The 12,069-nt window shown below is 32.9% G+C and overlaps 2 protein-coding genes across 4 annotated transcripts; one reads left to right on the top strand and one right to left on the bottom strand.

The window, feature by feature from the left end:
* The first annotated feature begins 649 nt into the window (after nt 1–649).
* On the top strand, nt 650–5,591 carry LOC118050123 (homeobox protein knotted-1-like 3). 3 transcript variants are annotated; one of them, XM_035060377.2, is made up of 6 exons: nt 650–1,659; nt 3,565–3,685; nt 4,081–4,274; nt 4,348–4,479; nt 4,918–5,054; nt 5,149–5,591. In XM_035060377.2, exons 1-6 carry the CDS (start codon nt 982–984, stop codon nt 5,150–5,152), a joined length of 1,266 nt encoding a protein of 421 aa, XP_034916268.1. In that variant the 5' UTR covers nt 650–981; the 3' UTR covers nt 5,153–5,591. The 3 variants fall into 3 exon arrangements, with proteins under 3 accessions (XP_034916268.1, XP_034916266.1, XP_034916265.1); XM_035060375.2 differs by having other exon boundaries at nt 5,141–5,591; XM_035060374.2 differs by having other exon boundaries at nt 5,138–5,591.
* Nucleotides 5,592–7,264: 1,673 nt separating this feature from the next.
* Nucleotides 7,265–7,723, bottom strand: LOC118050140 (uncharacterized). Its single transcript, XM_035060389.1, has one exon. It carries the CDS (start codon nt 7,721–7,723, stop codon nt 7,265–7,267), a length of 459 nt encoding a protein of 152 aa, XP_034916280.1.
* Between the last annotated feature and the right edge of the window lie 4,346 nt (nt 7,724–12,069).

Below are 12,069 nucleotides of genomic sequence, written 5' to 3'. Positions count from 1 at the left end.
AACTAATTAATCAAACAAGTAATACGCGTAAAATCGTATTCATATAGAGCATTTGCCCAATAAAATCTCCAAACAACTAAAGAAAAACAATTATTTTTCTCAATCTAAACTTGGGAAGGCCTCTCATTTAAACAAGTAATATAAATAGATAGTTATTAAACACAAATTAGGAGCTGACTTAATTTAATATCGAAGTCAATAAATATTTTTTTAAAATATTAAAATAACATCTACTATTTTTTTTAATTTTAAAATTAATAATTTTTTATTAAGTTAGATGAGATTGATTATTTTTTCAGACTTACTCTACCTAAAAGATAAGTCAATTATATTTGGTTTGTAGAGCCAAATCAAATTTAATAATAATGTATAAATGTTATTTTTTTATTATATAATTGTTAATCTAGTACACGCTTTTACATAAATATTTTTTAATTAAAAATATATTAAAATTTTATTTTTTATTTTTAATGATATAAAAATCATTAAAATATACCTCATAAAATTTTTAAATAAAAAATAATTTAAAAGACATTTAAAAAAAATATTGTAAAAATAAACATCCCTTGATACATATTAAAAAAGAAAAGAAAAGAAAGACAAACACTGCGATCATTCGAAAAAAACCCCGCATATAAAATCCCATTTCTTTGATTGCAAGCTGTTTTCTTCACCTGAAAACCACCACAAACCCAAAAGCACTCTCTTCTTCTGCGTTTAAAAAACCCGAACCTCCTCCTCCTCCTTCGCCTTGTATGCTTATAGTAACCCCACATATCATCACCATCGGTCATCACCTTCCCTCTGTCTCTCTCTCTCTACACTTTCAAATTTCACTGTGATTGCTTCTTCTCTTCGTAGCACTTGCATCAAGCCTACCTCTGTATCTCCCTCTCTCTTGCATATATATCCCATGTTGTAATAAACTGACAACCTTTTTTTTTTTCTTTTCTTTGTTTCTTCAAGACTTGCGCAAAAAACATGGCCTTTCACCATAACTTGCCATCACAAGACCTTCCTCTTCACCACTTCACAGACCAACAAGCAACAGAAAACACAACAGCACCACCGAATTGGCTGAACTCTGCTCTCCTCCGGTCTCAACAACCACCACAACAACGAGCTCACCACCACTTCACTGATAACAACAACACCAACAATTTCTTAAACCTCCATAGCGCTACCCCTTCCACCACCGCCACCACTTCTGACTCCACTTCTCATAACCCAACTCAATGGCTCTCCCGTTCCTCCTCCTCCCTCTTTAACCGCAACCACAGTAACGTCATCGACGACGTCTCCGCCGCTGCCGCCGGTGGAGACCACCCCATCATCGCTAGTATGTCGCAAGAATCGTCAGAATTGAAGAGCATGAATAAGAGCGAAGGAGAAACCATGGTGGAGGAGAGTGGCGGTGGTGGAGGAGAGGCGGTGGTGAATTGGCAAAATGCGAAGTGTAAAGCGGACATATTGGCGCATCCTTTGTATGATCAATTGTTGTCTGCCCACGTGGCGTGTTTAAGGATTGCCACGCCTGTTGATCAGTTACCAAGGATTGATGCACAATTGGCTCAGTCACAACAAGTAGTGGCCAAATACTCTGCTCTTGGAAGTCATCAAGGATTGGTTCCTGATGACAAAGAGCTTGATCAGTTTATGGTATGTTAGTTAACTATGTTTTTCTTTGAAATTTGAATAATAAAAAAAAAACAATCTGGACCATTTTTTTTTGTTTTTGGGTGCAAAGATTGTGTTTTTTAATGTTCTGAATTATGAATCAAAATGGGTTTGATTCATTTGGGTGTGTTCTTGGCTTGATGTTGCAACTCACAAACATGTTTTTTAGACCACTTGTGTAAGTTTTTATTTTTTTTTTGCGAAAAAAGTTTGAATTTTTCAATATCTTGGTTCATGAACTAAATGGGTTCGTTTGATTTGGGTGTATTTTCGTTTTTTTAAAATGAATTTAGTTTGATTAGTGATGACCAGATGAACTTTTCAAGCTACACCACTGTTTTTGGTGCAAAGTGTATTGGTTTTGAATATCCTGGTTCATTATTTGCAATGGTTTTTTTTTTTTTAATTTATTAATTTGGGTGCGTTTTTGTTAATTGAAATGAATTTTGGTTTGGCTAATTATACTTAGGGGAACCGATTTTTTTGTTTTTTTGAGATTGAAGGGTCGTGGCCCTTTTGATGCACCGACAGTTTTTATTTTTATTTTTTGGGATAATTAAAAGAGGGAGTTTGGTGGTGGGTTTTTTGGATGGTTGTTAGGTGCTTAATCAGTAGATATATTGTTGATGCTTGAGGGAAGGGTATTAGCTAATTGAGTCAATAGTAAAGGATGTGTCTTTGGTTGCAAGGTTGTTTTACAGCCAAAAGTAGCTGGAGTTTTATGGCTCAAAAGCTGGAATTTGAATATTTTTGGATCAGACGTGTAATGGTATAAAGAGAAAGTTTATGATGCCATAACTGTAAGTTTCTGGTTTTGGTGGTGTCCCCTGGTAGTCACAGCTTTAATCTTCAGTTCTTGATGGAGGAAAAACTGGAAACTGTGGATATTTACTGTGCTTGGTGAAACTCAGAGGAGCCAAGTCTGATATGAAGAAGATACGGGTTCGCTGTGCAGCCCGGCTTTATGAGGGACAAATCTAAATTTGATTGTTGGTCTTGGAGATTGAAGTGATTAAGGCCAAATTTGAAGTTAAATTATTGAAATATCAGGCAGGAGGAAAGATGAGAGGGTAAGAGATGTGAATGGAAAAAGATTCCATGGCGGACTCCTTTAAATATCTGGGACCCCTTAGTTTCAAGAACTCTGCTGTTGGAAGTGAAATGTAATAATGTTGTTAGGAATATTTTCTTTCTAGGTCTAATAGTTTTCCTAGAGGTTTTCGGAAACAAAGAGTCTGATTTAACATGCTCTGAATTCGATTTTTCAAGGGGGTAATGGGGTAGATGCAACAAGCCATTTACTTGAATTCTTGGATATTTTGATTTTAGCATGAACTTCAAGTGTCTGTGACAAACTCCCTGAGATACCCCCTCATGATAAATGCTTTACACACCTTCATCCCCAATCTTCTAGCTGTTTTGGTTATCAGTCATTTTCAGGTCTAAGTGCCCCAGGCATGGATCCATGCTTGAAATTCAATTAGATGGTTTCACTATGTTGTTTGATAATACATGCATATGCGCATATTTGGTTAGGTATTATTGCAGAGTATCACCAGCAAATCAAATAATCAGCATTTCTTCGAAGATCGGTGTGTTTGAATGTCCACTGCACGAGTTTGAGTTGATTACAAAGCAGAAAATTTACTCTACTAAAAAATAAGTGCTATAATCGAACATTTCAGTGAAAAATGAAAGTGGCTTTAATGTGTATACAATCCACGTATTCCTCATGATAGAGTTATTAAGTGATATTGCTTTCAGACATAAAAATCTTCTTATGTTTTGCTGTCTAGGAACCATGAATTTGTACTGTTGCTAACAGATTGTTGTCATTTCCCATATGATGGTTACCTTGCTTGATCCTTTCATTTTTTGATACCGTAGACACATTACTTTCTGTTACTTTGTTCCTTCAAAGAACAATTGCAACAACATGTTCGAGTTCATGCAATGGAAGCGGTGATGGCTTGCTGGGAGATAGAGCAATCCCTTCAAAGTTTAACAGGTAATGTTCCATCATCTTATCCTAAAATTTGCTTACAAGCCTCTTAGCTGCTAAATTCTTGCTGTGAAAGCATGATTCTCAGGGTCATTGTTTTTCTGTCATGGTTCCTGTGGTGGAGGAAGCGTAGGAACTGCTAAAGATTAATGGAATTTTTTTTCCCTTCTTTCTGTGCAAAAGCTCTTTGGGGAAATTGGGGTTCTTACGTTGAACTACTAGTACCATAAACATCGATGACATTACAACAGCCTGATTTTGTTTCAAGTTTTTCTTGCCTGATATGCATTAATGTGTGTGCCACACTGAAATGCTTTTCTTTCATGCTTTGAGCAATAAGATATGGTGACAAGTATTCATGAAACTGAAGCTATAATATTTTATTGCTGCTTCATGAACAGGAGTTTCTCCAGGTGAAGGTACTGGTGCAACAATGTCTGATGACGATGAAGACCAAGTTGACAGTGAGGCCAATATGTTTGATGGAAGTTTGGAGGGTGCAGATACAATGGGGTTTGGTCCCTTGGTACCTACAGAGAGTGAGAGATCTTTGATGGAGCGTGTGAGGCAAGAATTGAAGCATGAATTAAAACAGGTAATGGCCAAAGTTACCTCCTCTGAAAGATTTTGACATTTTCAATGTCACCAATTTTCTTAACGTTTTGTAGGGTTACAAAGAGAAAATTGTTGACATTAGAGAGGAAATTTTGCGCAAGAGAAGAGCGGGAAAGCTTCCCGGTGACACAACCTCAGTCTTAAAAGCTTGGTGGCAATCACATTCCAAGTGGCCATATCCTACCGTAAGTGTTACTGCTCGCTCTCTCCAATAGGATTTGATACACTCAGCAGCATTCAATGTGTTTTATCTTGAAATGGGATAGAGCTAAGGTACTGTTACATTTATGTGCATGAATTAGTTCTGTTCATTGGAACCCCACCTGCTTGTTTGCTGTCTCACGACAAGTCAAAAAACATGTGATTTTAGTCTTCTACAACCATTGCCGACCTTGATGGTCCAAAAAATGACAAAGGCAGCGAAATTTCCTTAATTAAATAACTGAAAAGATGTTGGGATCACCCAAAGACAACGCAAACAAGCAGAATTTGTAGACAGCAGGATGATACTTCTTCTGACAAGACATTAGTGGGTGACCAGATTAGGGGGTAGTTAAGCAAAAGTCATCAATTTCAGATTTCTCTTTGTTAACTTTCTAAATTGAATCTCTCTGACTTTTCAGGAGGAAGACAAGGCGAGATTGGTACAGGAAACAGGTTTGCAATTAAAGCAGATAAATAATTGGTTCATCAATCAAAGGAAGAGGAACTGGCACAGTAATCCTTCAACTTCAACAGTCATAAAAAGCAAACGCAAAAGGTATTTTATTGTTTTATTAAAGCATGTATTCTCATCTAATTTATTACCTGATGAGCTTTGAACTAAACTTTTAGTTTGAAAAGAAGTAATGCAGGTGATAACAATGGCGATCGATTTGTGTAAATTCCGACATACATGATCATTGTTCAAGCTTCCACTCCAGCAAGTACATTGAGCATACTACATAGCAATGGAACTGCAAAGGGTTTGACAGTGGTCTACAGAATTCGAGTAAGAGAACCATAGTTTGCTTCTAGAGGGAAGAAAGACTAACATAGAGGATGAGGAATGGTGATCGAGGGCATGCAGATGGTAGAATGAATGCTACACGGTCTTGCTTAGAGTTTCATATTAGTGAAGAATTCTATTAGCAAAAACTTTATTGGATAGAAGTAGGGCAATGCGCATTGGGAGGTTTATGAATTTTTGTCTGCTTTATATATATATGAATAAGAATGGTGAGGGGTGATGGATGTACAGTGTAATAATCTTTGCATGGTTTCTTTACAGTCATTATAGATCATAGCCTTTTCCTCCTCCTCCTCCTCCTTTCTCATTAAATTCGCAGCAGCTATTGAATATAAATATTTTGAAAATTGTTTGCAGATGCTGTTTAAGCAAAAGCACTTTCCTGTTTTTCTTTTCGCTTGTACACCTGGATAGTCTATATGCACAAACTGGTTTGTCATGTCCTGTCCGAAGAAGAGATTTTGTTAGAGGATAAGATTCAGTGGATTGGAAAATCTGTTCAATACTCTTTATTGTCTGACAAAAAAACACAAGAAACCAGGCCTTCATCAAAGCATTAAAAAATTAGGTTAATGTACTGATCAATGAGTTAATCTCAACTGGAGCTGGTAAAAAAGTTGGATATTTCAGCAACTACATCGCTGTCAGGCGCCCCATCATCAAAGTTCTTGCACTTTGGCCCTGCCAAAACTTCTGATATCTCTCCTACTTTCTTCACCTTTTCCACTAACCAGCCATCCCTTTTAATCTCTTCTTGTTGGTGCATTGGATGCCCCTCTATGCCACTTTTACTTGCTTGTCGCGGCCGACAGCTAAGTCCTTGAAAACAGCCACAACAAGAGCAAGCGATTGCCTTCTTCTATATATATATATATATATATGCCTTCTTTATGTATATAAAATAAAGGGGTAGAACATGATTGAATGAAAAAAAATAAATAGAAAAACATATATAAACTTATCACTTGAAATATTTTAGAATGAGTTTTTATATTTTTTAAAATACAAATAGCATAGAAAATACTTCCAGAGGCATAATATATTATTATATCCATGTAAGAAAACTATTGATTCAAAGCTATCCTTCTCTTTTCAAATCAAACAACCCTAGCTATTTTGAGTTGAAAAGTAACGTCACCCCTCTCCTTCTTACGAAGCAACCCTCCTTCACTCCAGGTACATCTCTCTTCTTCTTCTTCTTGTTTTTTTTTTTTCCTCTCCAGTTAATTTTTTTTCCAATCAGTTTCTTAAATCACTCTCTCTCTCTCTCTAAAATTATTTGCATTCACATACTAAAAATATGATTGTTATTGTGATTCATGATATTTATGAATGCATTTATCAGTTAAAAATATATTAAAATAATATTTTCTTGATTTTTTTTTATTTTTAATATCAATTTATTAAAACTATAAAATAACTTAAAAAATATCAATTTGTTGAAGGTTATTCTTTAATCAAAGCTCTCTCTATAATGTTGGTGCTTCAATTGGTGCATGCTTACACATCAATTTGTTCCTCTAGTAAGAAAAAAAAAAAAAAAATTATCTATAAATAGAAAGGGTCATAATCTGAAAGTATATTGGATGAATTAGCTGACAACGTTAGATATGTAATGGACCAATAAAAAAAAAACTATGTTCATGTGCATACCTATTTTATATTCATTAGAAGGTATCATGGGTGTTTTTTTTAAAAAAATGTTCTTTTAAAGGTTTAATGGGCGTTGAATAGCATGACGGAGGAGCACAAAACCACAAACAACGTATTAAAGCAATTCTACTTATGTTCATGTAGATCATAGGTTGCTTGAATCTTAATTAACACTGATAAAATTGAAATTCATCATTGTTATCATTAACAGTAATCGGCTTGCTAGCTTGGTAGCAAAAACACAGAAGAAAAGCAATCAATGTACAAAGTTGTGGAAGAGCTTATATATATATATAGATTCAAGAACACTAAAGCTGAAGAACAGCCGTTTCATGTGCCAACTCTCCATTGCTAATCCCAACTGGAGCCGCATATCTTGCTGAAAAATCAGGATATTCAGAATCAACTTCCCTACCAAATCCTTCATCAAAGTTGAGAGCATAACTTTGAGGATCATATTGACATTGCATTCTTGATCTTTTCTTGTTATTATTACTAAACCTCCTTAAAAAATTCTTCCACTTTGGTCCTGCCAAGATTTCTGATATCTCTTTAACTTTCTTCACCTTCTCCACCAACCAACCATCTTTTATCATCACCTCTTCTTGTTTAAGCATTAGGTTTCTCTCCATGCCATTGCTGCTTCCTCGTCGCGGCCGCCAACAAAAGCCTTGAAAACAGCCACACCAAGAAGAAGTGACTGCCTCTTCGTAATCTTCAGCATAAAGGGTGTCTACTAATGGTGAGCTTTCACCAATGGATTCCATAAGAAAGAGAAAGAGGGCAACCTTTCTCTCTCTCGAGAAAGCTAGGGCAAAGTTGATGGTTAGCTAGCAAGGATCAATGAGAAAAACAAAGGGTTTGCTAGTAAGGTTCGATGCTATATATATATATATATATATATATATATATATATATATATATATATATATATATAAGAGAAGCTTAATTAGAAAGCTACCAAACGGCTTAATTATAATCCTAGGTGATTTAGGAGATGATTAATATAGATCAGGGTAGAGAAGAAAGCTGGAAGGATCTTAAGAAAATCAATATTTGGAATAAAAACTCTAGATGACAATGTCAAACCTTTTAAAAAATCTGAATGTCAAATTATATTAAGACACGTAGAGTAATAAACATGCAATAGTTAATGATTTTTATAATAATCTATATCTCTATTGGGCTGTTGTAGATCTGTTTCTGACAGCTTAGTGATTTGATCAGGAGTTAGTTGGATTCCTGTTAGCTAGGGTATTTAATCAAGGCTGTGTTTGCCGCCCAATAACAAGTGCAGCTGTGGGTTAAGTGTCACCTCTTCATCGACAGTTAGATATGCCAAACAGCTATTTTGAATAATATTTTTGCAAAATTTATATTTATTAAAATTTTAATTATTGTATCAACAACAACTAAAGCCAAGGACAGTCTTGCATAACTACTCATGTGCCACGCATTATTCCCTTCCAACGAGCTTTAGATTATTTTTTAACAAATTTTTTAGATCAATATTTATCTTTAATTATTGATGGTTGGCTGCAGTTATAAGCATTGATTTTTTATGTTTTCTATGGTACATCAATAATTATAATGAGCTGAAAAGGACTGCCTTTGTTTGCTTTAGAAATTAATACATGTAGAGACTGGAATTTATTAGCTAGCACTAAAATCTCAATATTTAAAAAAATCTGTATTTCATTGTAATATTTTTATGTTTGATGCAAACTAGCTGGTTTATTGTGTCCAGAATCTGGATTTGTTTTTCTAATTAAGATATCTCACTATCACAATCTGACAAATTTTTTTATTGGTATTTATACTATCATTTTATTGGTAAAATAATTACTTGTAAAATTATTGATGAAAAGTCTCCGTCAGTAAATCATTATTTATTTACAAATAAATTTATTGGTATTAAAAAATATATTATTATTGATGAATTTATTGAAAAAAAAACAAGTATAAAAAAACAGAACAATAACCTCATTTATAATATATCCTAAGCAAGCTTAATTAGAGAGTTTAATTAAATTTAGGATTATATTCCTTAATAAAATTGGCTAAAAGAGAGTAATTAAATAGAAGGATTATACACAGTAGGGTCCATTGGGTGGTGGGGTTTTAAAAACCTGCAAAGATCTAACTGCAAAACTGGGGTTACATTTAAGAAGAAACAGACGAATAGGGAAGCCAGCTACATATTCTTGTACACGCTACATAACTGTTTGTTTTTAATTATAGCAGAAAAGCTGTTTTCAAAAAATTAATTTTTTTTCTTTTTTAAAATTATTTTGTTTAGTTTTTTTAAATAATTTTGATGAATAATGTTAAAAAATAAAATTTTAAAAAATAAAAAATTGTTTTAATATATATATTTTTCTTTAAAAAAAACAAAAGTACACGCATGCTTTGTAATCTTTCAAAGCAACCATTACCACGGCCAGCTAGGAAACTTCTTCGTGGACCCAACTAACAGTTGTCTTTTGTTGAAGCAAGTGATTAGCTAATATACGCTAAGCTCCAGCACTTTTAAATTACGTGGATACTCTCTGTGATTTTATTGGATGGTCTATCTGTGCTCATTTGAAGAGCGATTCCTCTCAAAAAAAACTTCACCACTCACTCACACCCAGTTGTTGTGACATGTACATAGTTATTTTACAAGATTAACTCAAATAAATCTAAATCAATTGATTTTGGAAAAAAAATTAAAAATTAATTGTTTTTAACCGATTCAACAGGCTATAAATCAACCCATATTATTAACCTGATCAATTTTTAAATGAATTTTTTTAACCTAATTTAGAATAAATTCCGGGTTGATGGTATGTTTGGCGGAGTTTAATAACAGTGGTTATGGTATTCTCCGATCTAGGGTTGATGAAGCTTCTCTGGGCTTAATGTCAGATTATATTGACCCAAAATTCACTTTAGGGCTTTGGTCCTACATGCCTAAAGCCCATTTTGGCTGGTGTCATGTTTAGCCTTCATTGGGATGGTGGGCTGGGCTTATAACCTTACACGCACGGCCCGAATATACTGTAGGGCTTTAGAGACCATATCGAGCTAATATCAATTTCTTTAGAGACCAGCTTCTTCTTTTTTTTCAAAAGAAAAATTGTACTTAGTTTCAATCAAATCTTCCGATCCTTGGACTCTTTGAAATCAAAACTTGGAGGCAAAGTTTTGATATGCATAGTTTCAGAGTCCATTTAGTATTTTTATAGTGATTATTTTTTAAAAAATATATTAAAAATATATTTTGATTTTTTAAAAATTATTTTTAATATTAGTAAATTTAAAAAATTTAAAAATATAAAAAAAATTAAATGAAAAAATTAATTTTTTTGAAAATCAATTTTGTATTGCAAAAAACAAATGGTGCCCTAATCTAAACCAAACATCTTAGAACCTTGTGTTTGATCTCTATTCTATCTCAAATCCAATCTCAATCGTATTATAGAAGACTATATCTTGATTCAAACCTAGTTGACTCAAAATAAATACCAAAATTCTATTCTCTCTCTCTTTTTTAAAAAATTACATTTGAAAAAACTAAAGTTCCCAGTACATAATCTAGTTACATCACAACCAAAATATCAATAGCATTAAAGATGTTGGGTGATTGATCTCCACCCATTCTTCAACATTCACTTTGTTTCATCAATGCATTTTGAAATTGTGAAAGCAAATTTGGCAGCAATTTAATTATCATACCTACATGTTTATTTCTTCTTCTACTTCTTTTTTTTTTATTATTATTAATATAGGTATTCCAGATCAGTTTATGTGTATCTCTATTATTTCCTATAAACTTTACAATTAACAATTATATAAACCTCTAATAATAATAAAATTTATAAAATTCAAACAAATAATTTTTATTATTTTTATTTGAACACACTGTGCACTCTTCAACAATATGGCATCGTCACATTTTATCTTATATTGCGAGTAGGTGTACAGAAAAATGATAAATTTTCACCACTTAGAATCAAATCTCAGCATTTAATTACTAAACATTCATTACTCTGACCGATTCTCGTAATTGTTATTTATAATCTCCCAATCACATACAAAAACTGTAAAGTGATGCTAAGCACTAAAATTCCTCAATTATATAGGATTAATCATCATCAATTAATAAACAACTTCCATTTTACAGTGTGCTACTGCATAGTTTTTTTGAAAATAGCACAATTTTATATATATATATATAAGTTAATTAATGCAGAAAAATCACTAAAAATATATTATTTTGTCGATTTTTATTTATTTATTTATGCTAGTTCATTTTTTTAAAAAAAAAACCTCGCAAATCAAAGGGTAGAAGAATTATGAGTTCAGCAGAAATGCATTACAGCGTTTCTTCCTTGGCAAGTTGCCACTGTGTGTGTCCGTAAGCTCTTTGTTTCAAGTGAATTGGTGACAGAACTCTGTCTTTAGATGGATTAGACGGACAAAAATGGAGGCCAGCTGACGTCGTGTTTTTTGTACTCAAGCAAAAACACAAGATGCTACCATCCTTTCAGCAGCATATTCCATCTCTTTCCCATGTGGTATTCGACCCTACGCGGCACCTTTTAGGAGAGAGAATGGCCCCAACTTCCTTCCTCATCCCGTTTCTTGTCTCCTTTCCCTTTTCCTGTCTGATTTTTTCTCCTTATCCTCAGTAGTCAGTACAGTACCAGTCCCCACAAAATGACAAAAACACCTTTCCATTTGCCATGAGGTTAATACCTTCATTATAAATTTTTAATCCAAACTATATTTATTTTAATAAATAATATTTTTTATTAATTATAAATATTCGTGTCAGTTATATACAATTCGATTGATCTTTTAATGTTAATTTTTTACCAATTTTAAAATTTAGAGTACTCACCCGTAATTTATAAAAAATAAATTTAGAACCGACCAAAAAAACTATACTTTTCAAAGTTTTTAATAAATAATATTTATATCTTAAACTTGATGTGTATTTGTTGCATAATGATTTTCCATTCAAATTATTTTAAAATAATATTTTTTAATATTAAAATATTAAGAATATAAAAAATTATTTAAAAATATCAATTTAATATATTTTTAAATAAAATAATATTTTAAAAAA

This window comes from Populus alba, chromosome 6, assembly GCF_005239225.2.
Source record: "Populus alba chromosome 6, ASM523922v2, whole genome shotgun sequence".
NCBI lineage: Eukaryota > Viridiplantae > Streptophyta > Magnoliopsida > Malpighiales > Salicaceae > Populus > Populus alba.
This window is presented reverse-complemented; position numbering and strand designations above follow the sequence as displayed.